The sequence below is a fragment of the Solea solea genome, chromosome 12 (assembly GCF_958295425.1).
Source record: "Solea solea chromosome 12, fSolSol10.1, whole genome shotgun sequence".
Classification (NCBI taxonomy): domain Eukaryota; kingdom Metazoa; phylum Chordata; class Actinopteri; order Pleuronectiformes; family Soleidae; genus Solea; species Solea solea.
Genome location: NC_081145.1, coordinates 8,465,210 through 8,487,902, shown reverse-complemented (window position 1 = coordinate 8,487,902; position 22,693 = coordinate 8,465,210). Strand labels below are relative to the sequence as shown.

At 42.0% G+C, this 22,693-nt stretch overlaps 1 protein-coding gene across 2 annotated transcripts in view; it reads left to right on the top strand.

The window, feature by feature from the left end:
- The window catches only part of pamr1b (peptidase domain containing associated with muscle regeneration 1b), an 80,065-nt gene that overhangs the window by 32,341 nt on the left and 25,031 nt on the right, over window positions 1-22,693 (top strand). The window contains exon 1 of one of the 2 annotated variants that reach the window (XM_058644331.1): window positions 20,599-20,867. The exons of the other annotated variant lie outside the window; for it this stretch is intronic. Coding sequence (XP_058500314.1) covers window positions 20,699-20,867 — 169 coding nt within the window. The 5' untranslated portion in view covers window positions 20,599-20,698. Of the gene's footprint in view, window positions 1-20,598; window positions 20,868-22,693 lie in introns of those variants that run through there. 2 annotated transcript variants of the gene reach the window in all.

Genomic DNA, 22,693 nt, shown 5'->3' with positions numbered 1-22,693 from the left:
GCTCCCAATGATGCAGCGCCTCGTTTTTGGAGGTTCTTGTGAAAGTGGGACGCACCAGTCATTTTGAGACACCCCTTCCAAATGTAGAACAGAGGACAGCAGATGATTTGTCACATTCTCTGGAGTCTCCCCCTGTATAACATTGATTATGTAGAACAACATTTCCCCTAAAAGTGGATAGTACAGTTTTTGGCACAGGCCATAAATAAAAAATATTGCAAAATGAAGCCAGGCCAAATGGAAGTTGCTGCACTCTTACTGTAAACTCATGTCATCCCATAATTAAAATGGTGATTGATCTCAAAAACGTGTGACAGTGCGATGGTAATTGTGGTGTCGGTAACAAGGGTAGCTGTGCAAGTGTGTGTGTGTATTAAGAGGACTGCCTGCAGGCAGCAAGGATTGTGTAATTGAGACCTGCGGCAGAAATAATGTCACATTTTTTAACTAACTCAGTTTCCCCACATCCGTCTCAAATATAATACTAATGTTTCATAGTTGGCACATATTGTTGTTGTTTTTTAACTCTGCACATTAGCATACTGTAAGTGGATATAGGAATAATGTGCAGCAGTGGATTAGAACTCCGGATATTCTTCCTCTTTACGGTTGTTTTCACATCCACCAGCTGGACAAGGGATTCATTTTCCTCTTTATGCATTCGACTTGAAGACACTGGAAAATACAGATGAGGCATTATTTGTTCCAAATCCTGGAATATTTCTGGCCAAATAAGTCACCCGACAACAATCTAACCGCTCATGTGTTTCCAGCAGAAGACCAGAAGGCAAAAAGCTCTACTGGAGTTAACTGCATTACGGCCTGGCGGGGGAGTCATAGACTGCAGCCAGACTGAATGGAAACAAATGCAACTAATTACAAAAATAAAATGAGATTATTTTCTTTGCCTAATACAACATTGCTGAGGTATTTGTTAAAATAATAACCAAAAAATGATTTAACTTCCATATGCATGTTGATAAGTTGTCTTATTGAATCTGGACCAGTGTTTTGGGGACCTACTTTTTCAAGATGACAAACAATCATTTAACTTCTATTTAGCTGCTATTTAATTGCTTTTTACTGTTGTTTAACACCTCATATTATTTTGAATATGTAAACCAGACATTTCTAAGAGATACGGGATGTTAGATGATGAATGACTGATCTCATCCCAAAAATGTGGGTGTAAAGACTTCTTTCTTCAAAGTGTATAATGTATTTTATTTCCATACACAGGCAATTTTATGCTATTTTCAACAATATTTCTCTCTGTGAAACCAGCAGACATTATTTGCTCACTGATTAAATTCATAATAAATTGAATTTAGTCAGTATTTGACAGTCAATGCACTTGTTTTGTATTAACGAAGACCCCACTTGCCGTACATTGTCTCACACCTGAGGAACAACAACGTCCACACCGACTTGTTTCATCCTCATTTAAGGGCCTTTGTTCAACCCAATCTCAGATACTTGCTCTCAGACGCCTCTGTTCATATCTGCCTCATTAAATTATTCCTCATTAGCATCTCCGCGCACTCGTTTATCATTCCACTCATGTTTTCACGCACTGTATCTAGAAACTCAGTTTCCTAATCAAATAAATTGGGTCATTTTTATAGCAACATCCTGGCGTGCTTAATTCCCTGAGTTGATAAGACAGCCACAGAGAGGAATACTCAATTACACCCACTAAACTGGAGGTCCATTAATGTTTGCTTTCAACGCCCGCAGCTCTTCAGCTGTTGTCTCCATGCTGATATTCATTTTATGTTATTGGCTGAAAAGAGGAGTACAGGAAAAACCGAGTCACTTCAGAAACAGACATCACTTGCAGACAGGCAGGTGTCCCGGTGCCCTCGCACCTGCTCTGCAAAGCCGACTCGTTGAGGGCGATTCGCCATCAGCGGAATCATTTGTCCAATTCAAAGCCTGTGTTTGATTCTGCGCCGCAGACTGACAGCAGTGGCGGTGCAGATGGAATGAGAAATCCTCGGGTTGAGTGCGAGTACAGAAGCATTTCGAAGTTCTCCAAGGATCTGAAGAAAATGGGTTTTGTGTAGGCTCGTGGTGCCTGGCAGAGCTCGCTTTTCTAATAAAATAGAGAAAAGAGAGGGCTTTTGTGGAGGCGGAGTTTCTCCCATCTGCTGTTTTAAACTAATTAGACTTTAGGAATTGCACACTCCCATAAATGCACTTATACTCCCTTTATATGCCCTAGTAGAGATGAATATAGAGAATAGTGTTTCTTTAGTGTCTTAAAGCTACAGTTTATGAAGAAATGTATTGTATGAAGTCATAAAATGACCACGATGTGTCATCAGAGATTAAGATTTTTATTTTTGTCTTTGGCTTTAGGGCTGCTCTCTCTCTAGGGGTCGCCGCAGCAGATGACACGCACATTTGATTTGGCAGAGATCTTTATGCCAGATGCCCTTCCTGATGTAACCCTCCAATTTATCTGGGCTTGGGACATGAGATGTGGGCTAAATTTAGAGTGCCCACTTCACAATGAGCAATGGGGAGTGGGTACCTTGCTCAGGTGTACCGCAGCCCCTGACACAAGCCAAGTTCTCCTTCCATTTACATGTACACGCATGAACGCCGAGTAACACCAGGTAGAAGTGCATCTCCTTGTTCCTGCGTTTCGGAAACCTGGCACCCAACACTCTGATGATCATTTGAATTGTGATCACATTGTCTGTCTTAAATGCTAATGCCAGCCGTTTAACAATATTTGACATATAGTTTCAAGCTTGATTCAACTTTACATTACACCAGCGTCTCGTCTCGTTGTTCCGGCCTCCTCGACCTTGCTAATCCACTTTCACTTTATGGCCTGTTAACAGTAAGACTCGAGTCTTGCAGGGGTCTAGACATGGGAATTGGAGAAAGCTTAAGTGCATTGCTGGAATTCCCTCTGATGTTTGTTGCTTTGCGGGAGTGCAGTGTAACTGTAATGACCGACTCAGTCTGCAGCAGCAGCAGCAGCAAGTGTGGGCATGTTCCTATATCAAACCTATCTGTTTCTTGCCATGTGTTATCTGTAGCTCAGTAGAACTCTGAGCCCACCACCGTCACCCCCCCTTTTGCATTCCTCCCTCTGCTTTCCTCGTAAATCCCACAGCAGTCCCGGGAGAGCTGTAACACCGGGAAAGCTTTTCTCCACCACTCATGGCTGTCCGTGGTCAAACGTTGCCGTGACACAGGAGAACTCGGGCCGTCTGTCATTCTGTCTGCGGCGACACAGTACACCCATCGCCGGCCGTCTGACCACGCCGCAGCTGTGATCCAATCTCGGCTTCTCTGTGTGGTGCCTGTCTGCCCGTGCAGATGGACAAGGAGACGCAGAGGGGACATTAAGGGATTGGGACAGAGGTGGAGAGAGTGCACCGGGCTTCTGTCACATCCCTTGTATTCTAAGGTTAATTCACAATGAGCAATAACTCAGGGGTCCCTTGACACTTTGCAGCACTCTGTTTCCTGGGCTGAATAATGAACGTGCGGGGCTTCCATTAGTGTTGAGAGCTCCGATTATTTCACAGGGGCTTGACAATTACTCATGTGCGGGGATTCATGTTTTCATCGATTGGAATGGATTCATCATCTCCTGCTTCATGTGAATTTTAAACGACGTCTTAATGTGTGTTCTTTGCAAGCATGTGTGCGTGTGTGTGTTTATTCAAAAAAAGTGAAGTGGGGGGGCAGATTACATCAAGGAAATATGGAGGATTCATTTAGTATTCGAGTGGTGAGGATATGCAGTATGCACACGGAATTGTCAATACCTGCTTAGTAGGACCTGGGATATTGCCATCTGCTCAAGAAACCCAGTGTGTCTTGGAAAAGTCTAGAATTTAGCAGTAATAGATGTACTATTTACAATAAATGAACGTAGTCTTCCAATTTCAAAATATGCTGCTGTTGTGAAGCCTCGATTTTCGCAATTTGACGCCATGTCAGACACCAGCTGTCTATCAATCACACACTGTGCATCCATAGGTGCCGTTGTTTTATCATTCCAAGAAATGGGAACATTGCAGGGCCACATTATCAGAACAAGAACGCAGGTCTTTTTACCGCAAGGCAACAGCACTAATCACTAAGTCGCCGTGTGGTCCTGAATGGGAACATCATTTACAAAGCCCGAAACTAGAGACAATGTTTATTGAAGTTATAAATCAAGTGCGAAATAGGCTAATATTTCCCATAGACTTCCATTTAAACAAAGCTCTTTTTGCAACCAGTGGATTCGCCCCCTGGTGGCTTACTGTTAAATATGTCCCGCATCCTGGGCTTTACTTTTAACCGCTTTAACACCAGGGTGTAACGTAGACGGTTTGTGCTATCGAAAAAATTCCAACGGTTTCTGAAAGCTGAGAAGCATCTTCGTCACCAGTGAGGAGACAGTTGGAAAAACGCCTGTACGTAGTTTCTATTTTTTGGCCCGTTTTTGGACATTGAGACAAAGACATGCACAATACTACAGTATTTTTTCAAAAGAAAAATTTGTTTTTCTTCATTTTAAAACGTTGATATACTATTTTAACATGCAGTAAATTGTAAATAACTGCCAGATATTGAAAGTTATTCTGGAAAAATGGACTTACTCATAGGACATGTTCTGGCCCTTTTATGTTTAAATAACGTTAAAAAAAAATGCTGAGGCTTAGGTGTTAAAGGGTTAAAACCAAAAAGATGGAATACTTAAATACCTAAATACCCCGCAGACATGTAAGACATCTGTACTGTTGACAGACAACTTGTCAGCACTAATCTCAGCACAATCTCACACATGGAATGCTGTATAAATTGCATAAAACTGACTTTTTTTATTTAATTTCTGGGCTTCTAATAGCAGGCAGATGTTCCTGGTGTTGAATGAGGCTCCATAAATGAATCCTCAACCACAGTTTTTCCAGGTTATTACAGTGGGGTTGTGTTTTTTTTTTAAAGCCACAGCCATGTCCTTCTTCAGTCTTACAGAGACAGAAACAATCTATGCAAAAACCAAAGCGAAATGAAGCTGTTGTTACCACAAGTGATCTGCTGGGACTCGAGTATGGCACAGTGCCACTGAACTGCTGTCGCCTTCCACCATTCACTGCGCTTTTATTAGTCCGCCTTTGCTAATTTCCTGATGCAGTAGTGTAAGTTTTTTTTTTTGTTGCAGCGACTCATTGACTGTTGTTTGTTCATTAATAGGTCATTGTTAAAGAGCGCAGAATGACACTCTCAATCATGGAGAAGAAGCAGAAGGCTGTTGTGCTATTGATGTGCTGCGCCGCTCATCTCCATCTGGTTCCCATGAAGCAGCAGTTACTGTAAATAGAGGGTTCTGAACGAGCCGAGACCACTGATATCCAGCGCTACACAGGGGGAGACCCTCTCACAAAGAGGGAAAGAAGAAGCTGTCCTTCAAGCCACTCCGTAAGTGAATCAGTGTGCAATCTCCTAGATTACACCCCCTTGACCCGCAACACCAAATCCCCTATTAAATTAGTCAAGAATTGAATTTTTTTTTTCCTTTCCCCATCTCTTAATGTGCTTATTGACTCAAGTGTGCTCTGTGTTTTGTGGCGATGCTTGTCTTCAAATTGACTAAAGGGAGGGCTTAGGAGCACCTGATCATTATTAGGAAAGTCATGACATTTAAAGCCCTGGTGTACGTTTGGCAGATGAAAGGCAGAGTGTGATAAGACTCTGCCCCCCGCTCTGTCGAGGTCACGTGGTCGCTCGAAGATTAGAGATGTCCTACTGTTTCAGCAGAAACATTTAGCAGCTTGGAGTTCAATGGGAAGCCAGTGTGACGTTTTTGTGCTTATCATATCACACTGGAATGAATGCTGCGGTCTGCGTGCATCTTCTTTCTCAGCTCCTCCCATGCCCTCTCCAGATTTTTTAAACCAGTTCAAGAAACCACTAATGAGAAACACTTTTTTTTTGCCTTTTCAGCATATGGCTCTTGCTTGCATGGAGAGCACCGGGGAATTCACTCCCATTATTTTGAACAGATGTACAGAGACAAGTATATCAGCGTGTTTTATTTATCATCGGCATTCTTTGTGCTTTCTGTAACTTGCTCATGTGCGATACAGTGAACTCACATGTGGGCTGACGAGATCACTGTTTTCTTAACTTACAGCAGAGGAACACACTTTTCAAAGACGACCAAGGAGATGTTTGGTAAATGAATTAAAACTTGATTTTATGCACATGATTTAAACACATATATATATATATATATATATGTATATATATATACACCATAAATCTTAAATAACAGGTCAGGGAAATTCTGCAAAGTAGTATGGGGAACCCCCAAAAAATCTCCCGTGAACCATCTGTGGGTCCTGTCCCAGCCTTTGGGAGTCACTGGTTGTGATCATCAAGATTGTGGTCACTGGATCTAAGAAGTCTAGAAGCTGTAACACAAGTGCACTATAGATAGAGATAGATAGATAGATAGATAGATAGATAGATAGATAGATAGATAGATAGATAGATAGTTTTCAGTCATAGCCCTCACTTTACTAGCCCAATGTTGCCGCTCTTTCTCTTCAGGGCATCACAGAGAGAGTTAGTGCAGCTGATATAGGCTTAATCAGCACTGTGTGAACTCATAAGACTGAATTAGACATACATTTGTACATTGTTTAAAATGTATGCACTACACTTTCATTAGCACGCCGTCCTATTGCCCCATGTCTCCTTCCCTTTGGTGCTTCACTCTCACATTATAGCTTGTAATCAGTGTGATTTGAGACTGGCAGAGTCTAGACATGGGATGTAATGTTTGAATGTGAAGGACATTTATTTATATTTAAAGTTACTTGTACTTGTACTTGTTTGGTCCGTAAAATGTCAGAAAATGTTGAAAAATGTTGATCGGCATTTGCCAAACCTGGAAATGATGATGTTCTCATTTTGTCCACAAACCACAATTACTCAGTTTTATTGATTTCTTTGTTGTATATGGAGCAAAGAGACTATTAGAAAATATTCACATTGAAGAAGCTGAAAAATCAGAACGCTTGTTTTAAGTATTGAACACATTCAACAAATTCACCCAATTCATCGCTTACAAAATAGTCGACGGCCCCTAGAACTGTCTAAAAATTATTTCCGCTGTTTCCTCCCAGTTTTGCCTAATCATCAAACTTATAGCTGCAGCACGGCTGGTGTTGCAGGGTGAAGGGGGGGGGGTCAAATTCCTGGACACATTAGTGACCCCTTGACCTTTTTCTACCCATGAGGCGTGTTGTGTTGACAGGACCCTGGTGGGGGAAGGGTAAACAAACGTACCGCATGGAAAAGACGTCTCGGCAACTGCAGCAAGTGACTATTCAAGAAGTTAGCTGGAGGTTAGCTACAAGTCTGGTTTTGTAAAAGTCCATATCTATATACATATATATATATATGATCTTTCTTTGTATATATGTATCTTATAATCTTTCTTCGGTTCTCTTGAGCTGTTCTGCATAAGAATGACGTCCTGCCAAACCGTTAACAAGTGAGATTCCATCATTTAAATCCCCAGAGACGAGGCTCGATGCTGTAATGGCAATTTGATATCAACTTCATTTTCCCTGGAAGTTGCCAACCCAGTGAAAGCCCGATCATTTATCGCCGTGGCCTTGTGGAATGAGCCTTTTCCTCAGGCCATGCTGCTCACAGTGTTTTACTTCCCCGTGCTTCACCGATGCCTGGGATGTCTAATGTGGCACATAGACGCTCCGCACTGATAGATCTGCGTCCCACGGGACAAGTTTGTATCACTGTTCGCTGTCAGTACATACGTTATGCTCTTTAAGCAAGAATGATCACTGCTATTAACAACAAGGCAGTCCCAAATGAATAATTGAAGTGGTGGGTATTGGCAGAAGCTTGTTGCTGATAAAAGAAGGGAAGAGGAGGATTGATCAAACAGTCAGCCCTCACGTAGTATTAGGAATTTAAATAATAAAATGACATCAGAGGGATTTCACTCATGGTGCCCTGTTCCAGTTCAGCGTCTATACCGCTTACATTACTCTCCCACTGAGATCAGTGCTGTGTGGATATCTTGATTCTGAATCAATAAACTCCATACAGATGGACGTGGCAATGATGGGAAGCACGGCCTGTACTACACTGCAACATTTTCCTCCTCCCTTCATCTTTCAGTCTTGATCTGTGCTGGATTTTGTGACTTTTGTGCAGTTTAAAAAAAAAAAAACAACCCAGACATATTTACAAATCCTCAAAGGCTACTTAAGACGTCTCCTCATGAAAGGCCTCCTCTGGATTTGCAGGCTCTGACGCCCTCTAGAGGGAGTGAGATTTAACAGCCCAAGATCTGTGATCATTCCCCACTCACTTTTAAAATTGACATCACTTTTCACCGTCGGAAATGAAAAGAAACTAAATGTTTTGAATGTTATTTATTTAATATAAGTTGACAGCGTGTTTTTTTTTTTTTTTACATCCATACAGCATCTGCTGCTCTTCTAAATAAGGTTTTTGACTGTTTGCTCTCACTCTTAATTTTAGAGTTTTAGAGTCTAAATTGTCCCTTGATCGTTCATTTTAAGATTACACCAGTCAGTTCACCCACATCCATGTTTGTAAGTTTGTTCTCTTTGACTGAAATTATCATCAGTCATGTTCAGGCTCGGCCACACAGTTGGTGTAGTGGTTAGCGAGACCCGGGTTCGCGACCCAACCGTAACAAGGGCCTTTCTGCATGAAGTTTGCAGGTTTCCTCCCACAGTCCAAAGACATGCAGGTTTGGGGATTAGGCAGATTGGACACTCTAAATTGACTGTAGGTGTGAGTGAATGGCTGTTTGTCTCTATATGTGACCTTTTGATGGACTGGTGACCTGTCCAGGGTGTACTCGTAGGCCTATCGCTCCACAGCTCCCCCCCGCGACGTCATGTGAGGGATAAAGCAGTAGAAGATGGATGGATGTTCAGGATCCTCTGTGTGGCAAAGAACTTTGGATCCAGTGACTGGAGGATGATGATATACTTTACATCTCAAAATAGTTTTATGTTTTATGTTTCCACAACAACAGTTCTTGCCATGCAGTGTCTGCAACAAACAATTGACTCATCCAGGCGTTCCCAAACTTAGGAATGCTGCTGCCCAATTTCATTTCTGAGAATTGTCTGAGAAGTGTCTCACCGACACTTTAAATCACAATTCATCATACATGTCTTTGTTCTTCTGAAGCTTTCGCTGCGGCCCAATCACTGGATTAACTGATTAAAACTTGACTACTAAATGATTCACCATCTATTTTTCCCCCCCTTCCTTTTAAATGAAAACAAGTTCTCTGAGTGAATGTCTTTGGTGTGTGGACAAAAGACATTTTTCCACCATTTCCTGACATTTCATGGACCAAACAACTTGAATCAAGGATGAAAATAGTCCTAGGTTGTAGCTGGAGCACTGTGAAGTGTGTTCTATCTTCTATCAGTATGCGTAATGCATGATGAAATGGATCTGCAAGGGTAAAATGTATTAAGAGATAAAAACACAAACTCAGCTATCTGGAGGATTTATCAGTAACTTCAGATCATGGTGCTATTCCTGGCAAATGTCTTGAAGTATCTCGGAGAAAAACAGGTCTTGATCTAAGATATATTTAATTCATTTATTAGAGTTGGGAAGAGGTTTTTGCACCTTTATCTTTGATCGGAACGTTTTGTGTCTGACTGCCAAAATGAAACCCACAATTATTCTCCATCCATTTTCTTATTCATGTGCACACATATGCACACATATCCCCTCAGGATGAGCCGTATCTGCAGATGCTTTACTTGGGTTCGGTAGGATTAGTTTGCTGATGTAACTTCCCTGAAACTAGACTGGGTGCTTTTTTCCACAACTAAACAGATAATTTTACATTTCTTTTTATTAAGAATTGTTCCAAAGGGGATAGAGTTTCAAGAATTTATTTTTTGTAATGAAAAGCATCAGTGGGGTGATGCTGCATACCAACCTACGTCAGTGTAAAAACCTGCTGCTGTGACTTTGTCACTCTGTCCTTTGATTATCAAGGTTTTCGTTACCAGCCTTGAAGTTGTTACAGATCCATCCCTCCTGCTCTTACTCGAACATATACACTTATGTAATCTGAAGAGTCTTCTAGAAAATAGATCCACCCTTGCTGGTCCATTAATTTAGTCCATGCCTTTCGAGGGCTTTTATTTTGAAAAGTTACAAATGAAAGCCATGAATTTTTGTAAAACTGTCACAAAAAAACAAACGTTTTTACTTCAAATGTACACACACACACACACACACACACACATATATCACAAATATCTACCTCTACCTGTGACACATGTATTATGGTTTACTGTGTGGTCAGGACACAAGGCTACTCCTTGGCGCTCCTTCACCACAAGAGGCCGCTGTGCACATATCTCTCTCCTTTACACAGCTTAGGCTTGAGGAACATGAAAAGCCAATTCATGGACTTAAGGCTGCACTTTATGCTGCTGCTTTTGCTCAGACTTAAGACGACTAAGCAAGAATAAAAGCAAAGACATGGTGACACACATCAGTGAAGAGGGAGAGAAATACTATTGGTCTCGTATCCCTTTGCCATCGCAGTGTGTATTCTAACTAACACACATTAAATGTCCAATATAAGAAACCAAAAGTTCTCATGTTTCCCTTTACAAGACAAAAAAGAAAGAAAAAGTCTAATGTTACAGTCTGTAAGACTTCACAGGGGACTGAGGAAAGAACAGTGGGCAGTGAGGGGGTGAAACAGGCTTTTTTCACTATTTTACTATATACTTACTATGTAATGTACTTTTATTTTACTATTGTACCTTGCATATGGGCCCTGCGATGGACTGGCGAACTGTCCAGGGTGTACCCCGCCTATCGCCCGATGTAGCTGAGATTGGCACAGCACCCCCCGCGACCCTCTGGTTGAGGATAAAGCGGTAGATGATGACTGACTGACTGACCTTGCATATGTGCTATGTATTGTCGTCTGTAGCGTGTCTGTGTGTCTCTGGGAACTGCAGATGGAAATTAGCTCAGAGTGCTATAATCTGGCACAAAGCATATTTTCCTCTGTGATTAATGCTGCTGTCCACAGTCCCTGTTCAATAAACTAAACTAAATTATTCATACGTCATGATATCTGTTTGTTTCTAGTTTATTATCTTTTTTTGGCACTTTTGGACTTTTTAATAATCGGTTTCGTTGTATTTGGTGTTGAACGTGGACATGGCTGTTAAGTGGGACAATAAAGGCAACCCTAACCTAAACTTAATAACTTTATATATCATTTTTTTTTTTTCCAAAACCATAGTTGTTATGGAAATATTGTGTCTCCACCTCAGTGACAAAAACCACTTAAGAAAAGCCAGATAGCTTTGTGATAAGTCCAACACATTTATAAAGAACACATAATCTTACCATTGGGTGTTTCTTTTCCTCGACCACATCCCATTTAATTGCATAGAAGCATGCTACAGTACATGGACAGGCCTAATATTTGGCAAGGTCGTGTTATAAAGAAGGCCGTGGAGCAACAAACCTCATCATAAAACTAAACACAAACTTGCTGTACCTATTAATACAAATAACAGACCATATGTCAACAGGGTGGAGTTGTGTGTCTTTGGTCTTCTCCCTGACATCCAGCACAATGAAATTGATCTCCCTCCTGTTTGTTTTCCACTCTAAGCCTCATCAAGTGGCTATAAAGCTGAGGAATTCCTCCTGTCAACTATTCCATTCCTCAATCCTCACACGGCACTCTAACATTGAAAACACGTTAAGATCGCCGGCTCCTGTTTGGAGACTCTTAAAGAAGAGCTGTGTGTCGTGTCGGGTAGAAAGGAAAAACAGGAGTGGTATAAATCAGAGAGGAGACGCTGCTCTCCAGAAGTAAACTTGGAGACTTGCTGTAGAACTAGATCATGAGGTGAGGCTGCTGTAAATGTGCTTTGTGTGGCTGCTTTCAAGTAGCTTAGCGGTTCCAGTTTTGGTCTCTTAAAGTGATATCACTCGGCCGAACAGTTTCACTTTAATATCTTTTTTTTTTCCCCTCCTTTTCTTCCAGCTCATCTACATTTAAGTCTCTGACTGAATTATTTCCACCACAGTGGTGCAGCCTGGTGCTCCACTGTGTACAGTGACAGGAAGGGAATAACAACAACACCAAAAAAAAAAGAAAAAAAGAGAGAAAGAAAGAAAAAAAAAAACCTTGGTTGCCATGGTACACCAAAACAAACACTCTGTGTGGGACAGTCTTGTGGTTCATTGCCCGACCGGCTAGTGGCAATGACACGACAAGAGTCACTCGATGATAAACACAATGAGGGGAAGGAAATGCAACTGTCCAACAAACATACGCAAGCAGAGTCACGTCTGTAGCACACTGTCTCCCTGACTCGAGAGCAGATGGAAATTTTCCTCTTTCTTTCTGCATACCATACTTTCCCTCCGTTTCCTTCCGTGTCCTTCTGAGCTTTCCATTATAATATGAGTGACATTAGTTTGCTCTCAGCGTGGCTCTGTCTCCTGAGCGAGGAGCTTTGTCAGCAGTTGCCGAAGGAACGTCCAGCGCTCCTGAGACCAGGTCCAGTGGTTCCCTCCCCCTTTAGCAATTAAATAATGAAGGTTTAATAGCCCCACTCATAAGACCCTGTTTTAGACTTCACAGCTGGAGTCTACGCTCTTCCTATAAACGGCCTGGAAAAGATTTACGATCTTCATGGGAGCTGTTTGAATGATGACAGGACTATTCTGAGATGGATCTCACTTACAGTATTGAAAGAGAAGGTGGCCTTGTTCAAACGGAGTCAGTCTCATGTGTATTTTCATGGAAAGGGCACTTGATTATTTGATATTGGGGATGTAACAATATCACAGTCCCATGATATGTTAATACCACAGTAGGACGTCCATGGCAGGGATAAAAAAAAAAAAAAAAGAGCTCATTTTTAAACGGATACTTTTTTCCCTGCTGTGAAATATTATGTGTGTCAAGGGCATTTTAAAGAAATGTTTGGAAATACTTTGCTTCGAGTCGGTTACTGCCACGGTTCCTCCATATCTAATTCCAACCTTTGATTGATATTATTATTTAAAATGAAATTCAATGCCACTAACAGTTTGAAGTTCCATCCTTCACTGAATAACCACCAATGGTTGACTCAAAGCTCGACCCGCCCATCTTCTACCTTCATCCTCCACATGTGCCACTCTCAGCTGATAACCATTCACACTCACACCTACATGCAAACATGCAAACTCCACGCAGAAAGACCCTCTGCTGTAGATCACATGTTGCAAAAATAAGTCTAATTGAATTGAAGTCTATGGGAGGAATGACTTTTCACTTGATTTAAAACATCAGTAAACATTTCCATGGTATCAGCCTGTAACACTTATCTAATTTGTAATCCTACAGCACTTTTTGATTGTCTGGCATGTACAGTGATATAGTAGGGGGCTGGTTATAGCTGACTCTATGTCCTGATGCAAAGCGCCGGTTCACTGCAGGTTGAAAGTTCACATGAACTTGCAGCTGTGCCCTCGAGCGAGATCAGCATCAGGTGGTTCAGTTTGTCTGCGCTCAGTTGGTTCGTCCTGTTGCGCTTTACGTGAGTCATCAAGGAGACAGTCTGTTCGGCCCTGGCTGTGGCTTCAGGTGTGACATCATCGAATCAAATCAAATCAAAATCAAACTTTATTGTCCTTCAGCAGTGCATGCAGCTGTGGTGCAGACACTGTTTCTGTGGGATCAGTGATCAGTAGTCTAGACGTTTTATCGAGATAAACATAATACAGAATAGAAAGACATATACAACTAGGTACAGATGCACATGTCAAATATGTTAAGGTGCACAGTGGAGCGGTACGGAGGAAGTAGATGTTCAAGTGTCAGATTTAGCTTTTTATTAAAGTGATACGGTGAACCTACCACACATATTGAGAGTCTGGCAGCTGTGCAGCAGTCTTATGGCTTGAGGTAGGAAGCTGTTTTGGAGTCTGAAGGTTCCGCTGCGAATGTTGCGGAACCTTTTGCCTGACGGCAGCAGTTCAAAAGAGTTTATGGAGACAGTGTGTAGGGGGTCTGGTCTCTAATAATATTCCATGCCCTGTTCCTGCATCGACACTGGAAGAGTTCTTCGATCTAAAGAGTCTCCGATTGCCCTCTCTGCTCTCCTCACCACCCTCTGGAGGGCCTTTTTGTCCGCTGCGCTGCAGCTGGAGAACTGAGTGGAGATGCTGTATGTGAGCACGCTCTCCAGCACACTTCTATAGAAAGAAGACAGGACACTGCTTGGTAGTGCTGCTTGTTTCAGTTACAGTCTCTGCTGAGGTGAGGAAAACCCTGGACAGGTCACCAGTCCAACATACAGAGACAGAGACAGAGACAAACAACCAATTACTGTCACGTATGGTCAGTTTAGAGTGTCCAATTGTCCAATTGCAGAAAAGCCTAAGCGTGAACTTGGATTCAAACTGGCGACCTTCTTGCTGTGAGGCAACAATGCTAGCCACTGTAACACCGTGTGGCCCCAAGGACAATTTCAGATCATCTTAAATTGTCATTAATTTCCTTCTGTGGTCCATGGTGGAATATTAATTGCAATATTAATATAGCTTATAGACATAGATGATGAAGTCTGCCCATTTGTGGTGAGTGAGACTGAGTGCTTGAGTTTCTGGTCTCTTTGTAGACAGCTCATATTAGTGTTTGACCTACATATGTACGTGATGGGATTTTATACTTTGGTGCCAGCATGTGTACTAACCTACTGAATCTTATGTTGTCCATTAAAGGAAATATTATTATATATATATATTCGCTGATACATCCTGTGATCCCTTGAGCTCTCGTGCTGTTATGTTATGTAAACACAACAAGATTTCCCAAATGGCTTCTCGTGTTACTCGTATTCTCTGATGTGTAGGTCACTGCATATTGTTTTTATTTTGTTTGTTTATCCATCACCTTTTTTTCTCCTTTTTAATCTCTTGACACGGGGAAACTGAAGTGATGCCAGATTTAAAAAGCTGCGGGATCATCCACAATTTCAAAATCTTCATCTCATCTGTATTACTTTACGTATTCGCAGCTAACGCTGGAATCCATGTCAATACTTTTACAGACCTATTTGACAGATTAAGTTCAACTGGTACAAGCTTTACAAATTCACTCGTAGCTTTGTAAGATGTCTAAAGTACATATGAAAGGCATATTGTATAATAATACAAGCATACTTATGGTTTGTACATTTATTTCTTCCAAGAAACCCTCTTAAATGTTGCATACTGGGGCTTTAAAGCATGACTAAAAAGAATAATTCTCTACAAAGTTCCCCTTTTTATGTTGTATTCAAATTGTGACATACAATAAAGATGGAGTGGGCAGTACAGGATGTACCGTGGAAGAGGCCATACTGCGTGCTTGATGTTACACGGGTGTGTGGCGATCCCTAGATCACACATGCATGAGCATACGCTCAGATAGGCCGACTGTATCTCTATCATCTCGTGTGTATAATAATCTCCACTTTCATGTTGCACCCCGCTGTTGCCACCTGCTGCACACAGACGCGTTCGCCGTGGGATTAAAAGGATGTGAAATCCAAGTCTTTGTAATTTGCAGGCCAGGGCTTTGTAGCATAGCTTCAGTGGGTGGAGACCTCGAAGGAAAGATTTAGCGTTTCTTGCAAAGTAACGTGTGAGATTTCGACTCGACCGTGTGGATTTAGGTAAATCAAAGCCAGGCAGGCCCAATTTGGAAAGTGACTTGAAAGAGAAGCGCAGGCACATGTGTGTTAAAACTACATCAGATGCCGCTGACTCTGCATTGGAGGCGGTGAGAATGCTTTGAAGTGTCTGGAATTGCACGGGCAGTGGCAAGAAGAAGCTTGACACTGATTAATATGACCTCATTATCTCTTTCACATCACATCACGCAATGCCGTGCCGTTATCGCCGCGTTTATCTTATAACTTTTTTCTTCATGCTTGTTAACGGGTGCAATAAAACAAAATGAGCAATGAGGTAAAAGGAGAGACATGGCACTGACTGCTCTCAAGGGACAGATAACTGTACATTAACTCCGAGTCTGTGTCATTAACCTTAAAAGAGTTCATTTAAACAAGTTGTTTTGATAAGTGGATTTTATTGGAGCGCGGCACATAAATGAGAGAATGCCGTATTTGGCATCCAGTGTGACGCCACCCTGCCTTATTAAGTTACACGACTGTACATTGTCATAGCAGTTTAATCCTGGCAACAGCTTTAAAAGACAACAACAACAACAAAAAAAGCCCCCGCAGGGATCTGTCTTACCTGTGAGGCGAGGCGGCGGAGTTTCCATCCAATGCATCAAATGAGGCGGCAGGTCGGGCCTTGATAGAGTGAGCCAAAAATGATAGGGGGGGGGGGCAAATGAGCCTGTGTTTACACCAGGTCCACTGTGTTACCATGGTAATGGAATGAATGTGATGCCATGATTACATTCTGGTGTTTTTAAAAACGGCAGGATGGCTTTTTTTGTGTGTGGCTTCAACCCTTTAACACCTAACCTGCCAAATGTCTACCTGGACTTTTTTTCTTTGTTTATTTTAACCATAAAAGGACCAGAGAGAGAGTCCTGTAAGTACTTTTGCCCATTTTTTCCAGAATAACTTCCAATATCTGGCAGTTATTTACAATCTACTGCATGTTAAAACAGCGTTACAACAATTGAAGAGTCTCTCAATGTGTCTGTGTCTCTCAATGTGCAAAACAACAGGGCCAAAAAATGGAAAGTACAGTATGTACAGCTGTTCTTCCGTCTCTCTCTAACCACATGCTGGCTTTGACGTGCGATTTCCCAGCTTCTGAGTAAACACAAAACGTCGCATAGCTACAGTGATGCAAAGTGCGCTTGTGCAAACGTGTTGTCAGCGATACGCCCGGTGATAAAGGGTTACAGACACAAGCACTGACAAGTGGAAGCTTTAGGAATCGCAGTGGACTTTTACTAAATCCTGCAGCCCACAGGGATTTCACACTGCATGTTATGAAGTTAGGTCATTTGTTTTGCCCCCATACTGCACCACTTCCTTCATCTACTGGGTAATGAGATTTTTACAGTGAGCAGGGGGCCCATTCCTTATAACCAACCACAGTCACTGTGGTGCCAGACAGACACTTTTATAATGCAACTCTGGATTAATATGATCTGCAGGCCATGAGAAAAATGTCTCCCCTGAGCAGAATATTTCAACCACAGTGACCTGGTTTCTATTCCAATGTGTAGCAAATATTAACCAAATTAACAGTTGGTGTTTATGTGTGCTTCCATCCACTTCTGCTGAGCAATCGGTGATGCAAAGCGGGTCAACACAGAAGAGGAATATACAGAGCAACAGTTGCTGTCGCTCATCAGTACATTTCATCTTCTTCCTCTTTTCAGCGGATCATCTGCCTCCGTCACATGATTTTTTTATAACTAACATCCCTTATTTGCTGAATTTATTACACTTTTTTTCCACCTTTATTTAACCAGATAAAAGACCTACTGGGATCAAGACCTCTTTCACAAGGGTGACCTGGCCAAGAAAGGCAGCGGCACACGTCATAGTTAATAAAAACAGTGAGATAACAGTAATAAAACAAACATTTATATATAAAAGTGCAAGTAAATAGACAAATAAAGCGCAGGAGTTATGGTAAGGCACTGTTTAATTGATTCCCGTTGTTGGACTTTACGTTTTAGCCGTACACCTTCAAGTGTAAAACCTTTTTTTTTTTCTGTGTTTCCGTTCAGGTTTTCTTTTTTTTTTTATGCATAAATCAGAAATGAGCATAAAACAGGCAGATGGAAACCCAAAAACATGACCCAATCACACACCGGGGAGTTGTATGCGACTCATGACATAGTAAGAGCCCATGGAAAAGTTTGCTGGTGTTTTTTTTTTAAGGTAAAGTAAAGATTTAGCCAGATGCTTTAGAGCCACATAGTGAGTTTTGCATTAATTGGATGGACTATCATGCTCCATGTGTTTTAGCAGTTTCACGTGCAATTTTTCCGCGATCTACTGTTTAATTGTCACTATCTCAAATACGATCTTTTAGGTTTTCAGAGCGTTCGCCTTCTTTTTAATCTACACAAAACATTTCTGAACCTTGATAATTGCCTGAAATGTGCCTTGCCATCGAATTAAAGCTTTAATTAAAGTTTTTGAGTATTTTTATCTTGAAAATGAAAAAGAAACTACCGCGTAACAATATAATATCAGTATCACACATTGAGTGACACAATTCCAAGGCTAGTTGTCTAATCAGTTAGGGACACAGTTAAGAAAGTGTGTGTAAAAAGGCAATTAAAACTGCATATATCATGTATTTAATCTGATCACAAGTTGTAGGATGTTCGGTTTTTAAACTAAAGAAGTCTACCGTGTGTTCTTCTGACTCAGATCAGACGCACACAGCTGCAGCTGAACCAGTGTCCACATTAACCTGAAATCCTTGGGTTACACATAATAAACTACGGCATCTGGACAAACAGTGAAGAGGTGGTGAAAGATTGGATAAAAGGCGCAGCTAGGCGGCCTACCTTATTTCCCTTTCACCGCTATCTCCCCCCCTTCTTTTCCCCCAGCATCCCATTTCATTTCTGTTTTTCCTATTTTGATTTCAGCCTGTTTATCTGTTTCCTTAAACACATACAGACTGGAGCCCCGCTCACATGCTTCTCCTAAGATCCAAATCCTGGTGATTTAGGGATATTCGATGTTGCTGCTCTGGGTCCTTTGATGTGTATGCACTGTCAGCTCTTGCATGTAGCCTTCGAGCCCCACTGGGCAAAAAAATAACAAATGAATTAATTCCAGCGCTGCACCCAGCTGAAATAGAAAACAGATTCAGGAGATCACACAAATAACAACTGTTGTGTGTCTGTGTGTGTGTTAAGAAAAATAGCAACTGTGTGTTCACTGGCTGCTTTTCTGTTGTTACTGTAAACCTTTCAGTTTTGAACATAACCGGCTTCACAGAACAACACTGACAACATTACCAGTTACATTGTTCATGTACAGTTCATGTAGGAATATAAAATAGGCTTATATAAGTGTTAAACTGTAGATTTGTTAGGAGGAAATTAATGCTTAATTGCTTATTGGAAATTAAACAAGAAGAGCAATACCAATAGACTGTATATCAAACAGTCCTGGAGGTAGGATGGATGTAAAATATAGCCACCGGGGGGAGACTCAGCTGGTTGCAGACAGAATTGTGTTTGAACAGTAGTCTATGGGAAAATGAGCCTACTTTCCACTTGATTTGTAACATTTTCCTGTGGATTTAATGTCTCAGTTGCTAGTTTCAGGTCGTCTTCAATAGAGCATGATGTCAGTTTTGTAAATATCTGTTCCAGTTTAGGGAAAAACGGGGTGATTCATAGCTGGTGTCATCCACCAGGTGACGTCTGTAAATCCACATCTTGGATTCTGTTTGCAACCAGTAGACTTTTTTTATATGCAGTCTGTGGCAGGGGTCTCAAACTCAGGTGACCAGGAGGGGGCCGATCATGTGAAAAAAAGTCCCAAAAAGGATTTTAAAAACTATATCACAATATTCCATCATGATAGTGCAATATTAATATTTGTATCAATATTTCACAGAATTTCAAAATAAAAGTGTTATATTAAGTGGCTGGCCGTATGAATTTAATTTGGGGGCCACATGTAGCCTGCGGACCACAAGTTTGAGACTCAAATCACTGTCAATAAAAAAAAGGCACCTTTTTTAACCTTTGGACATAGGCCTACCTTCCGTTTTTCAGTCTTAGTGCTAAGCTAAGCTTTATTGTGCTCATAAGATATTAATGTTTTCAATAATTTCATTATTTCTGCAGAGTTTTAAAACAGTTTTAAAACAGTTTTACCGACAGTGTTATTACTGAGCATGTTGCTTTCTGAGGCAACACAGGCTGCCGACTGCGAGCTATAACTAGGTGTGAATTGGCACTTTGACCTCAGTAATTTCAGACGCGAGCGAACATAGAGAAGCAGATGTAAAGTCAGTCACCACTTCATTTGTCCTGAGAGTGTGGTAGTTATGTAAACTGGTTGTTATGTGTTCTTGTATGTGTTGCCTCTTTAGGAACTTCTCTGGCATAAACACTGACCTTGTCAGGACCAGTAGTCCTGATGCAGACTGAAACCTGGTCCTAATGAGCCTGGTCATGTCTGAGGAACTAATTAAGTGAAGTCTAAGGTTACTATTTGAAGTATGTGTAGTTTAAGTTGAGGCATTTGTGGCTAAGATTAACGATAACTCTTTGGTTAGGCTGTGCAAATGAATGGAAGTCACTGCAGAGTCCTTAAAAGTATAGCTGCACAAACCTGTGTGTGTGTGTATGTGTGTGTATGTGTGTGTGACTGACACCATAATGAGTTAAGCATACAGTCCTGAAGCGTGCATTCATTCAGGAACAGTGACGTCGACCTCTGCGGAGCGAGGGGAGAATTTGGGAGACCGCTGCAAGTGGAACTCCTTGCGAGGCTGAGGCTGTAACCTGAAGCCAAGGAGAAGTGAGACAGAGAGAGAGAGAGAGAGAGAGAGAGCGAGAGAGAGATGGAGAGAAGGGGAGGGAGGCACTGAAGGGCCGAGAGAAGGTGATGTCAGCTGAGTTCAGAAAGTAAACAGAGTTCCAGACTGCAGCATGCTGTCTGCGGGACGGGGACTGCAGCTGCAGCTGCTGGGGCAAACCCACCGGGGCACCCGCACAATCCCCTGGACCAGGAGCTTTACCTCTGGGAAGGAGGGCTGGCTCCTCTTTGTCTCCCTCTTCATCTTCATCTCCATGCCCCAGGGGACAGCCTGGCCGTACGGTAAGACATCTCCACTACTGCTCTCTCTCTCTCTCTCTCTCTCTCACATCCTCCTGGTTCATGTTCTTTGTTCTCCAAGAGCCGGCATCAGCACACTCTCTCCATCCCCGCTTGCCTTACGCCCCCTTTAAAAAGCACAACAACACTCGTAAAAGTAAAAAATGCACAGAGAGGCAGTGATGTCAAAACTCCAGAGGCAGCGCCGACAAGTTTGTCTTTGTCCTAACAACTTTTATCATGAAACACAGAGTGAGTGGCTGTCCTGCGTCTGTTTATTGTCCAGGAAAAACATGTGTGTGAGACTGCTCTCTAGACATTGTAATTGTTATTTGTGAAAAACTTAAAGGAAGGTTGTTGAGGAAAATTCCTCAAGGTGAAATGAAGTGGTAGGAGTCCCAACAGGGCTGTTCAGTCTTGGCACTCGATCCCATTTTGTGCAAATTTGTTGTGGGCCGAGTTCTCCCGGGGATCGAGATCGTGACCCTGAGTGTTTACCCTCGGTGACCACTTGAACTGAGGCAGGAAGTGAGTCACGTTTAAAGTCTATCACGCCGACTGCAGCGATGTGTATACCAGTTACCACGCAGCAAAATAACACTTTCAATTTGTGTGTTGTCGGTGAGTGTGGCAGAGAGCCGGGGACGAGCACAGCTGTGTTCAAACCCCACTGAGTCACAGCGCTCTGGAAGATTTACTTACTTACTGCTGCAGCTGAGTCACTGTGTTGTAATCGCGTATAATCAGCTGATGATAGATGTTTTGTGCTGAACAACCTTAAATGCCTTTTATTTATTTTCTTTTTTCTTTTTTTCCCTCCCTCCCGGAGCAGAGCAGAAGTGTTTACATGCAGATCCTGACTTCATGGAAACGTCTGTTTTTCCAATGTGGCTGTGTGTTTACATCCATTAGTGCCTATTTTGGTGTCTCCACTGAGGCTTTATCCATGCAAGGCTTCCTGCCCAGGGTCCCCCACCTTCATGAATCCTGAGATGTTCTCCTGACACACGCTGCAAGATTGTGTGTTGAACTAAAGTCTGGGGGGAAGTTGTTGGAGATTCAGTGAGACCAATGATATTCGAGTAAAGCAAGTCCAATCTTGGCACAGAGGAGGAAAAACATGTCCACTGATTGAGCATTTGGGGAAATAATAAGTAACGTTTCAGACAATTCATTCGACCTTCAGTTTGGGTTTGTTTCTAAGTTTAGGGGCGGAACTCCCGTTTGACCCACATGTTGGCGTGTGCATGTCACGAAAGAGGTTTATAGATTGATGGAGTAGTTCGTTGGCTTTGTGGTTTCCGAGTGGAAGGAAGTTTATTTAAAGCGAGCTATACATGATCAGCGCTGGGATCAGTGCATGGGATCGGACTACATTCAGATACACAAAACCTGCCACAGTGGTACTCGGGGAGTTTCCCTCTTCCATGATGGCTGGATCACTCTGCCCTCAGAATACCAGACAGCTGCTGTGGGCAGTAGGTGAAAGGAATTATACACTCAGCACATACTCACAAACACACACATCTGTTGTAAGAACAAGTCTTTTTTTCCATGATACACCCGTGTGAAAAAAAACATTTTGTCAGGAGGAAAATATTCAGTATTGGATGATTTAGTCTCTTGACAGGAAACATTTACTGACAAATTGCAGTGTTTCTGCGATGTGCAAAGACACAGTGTGTTACATGTTCTGTTGAGGCGTGGACTTGTGATTGATTGTTTCCAGTGATTTGATTAGTATTTTATTCAAGGTAATGGTCAATTTCATTTGTTTCCCTGTCAGGTCAACACCGAGCACTGGGCCCGGTATTGCAGTCGCCTGCCAG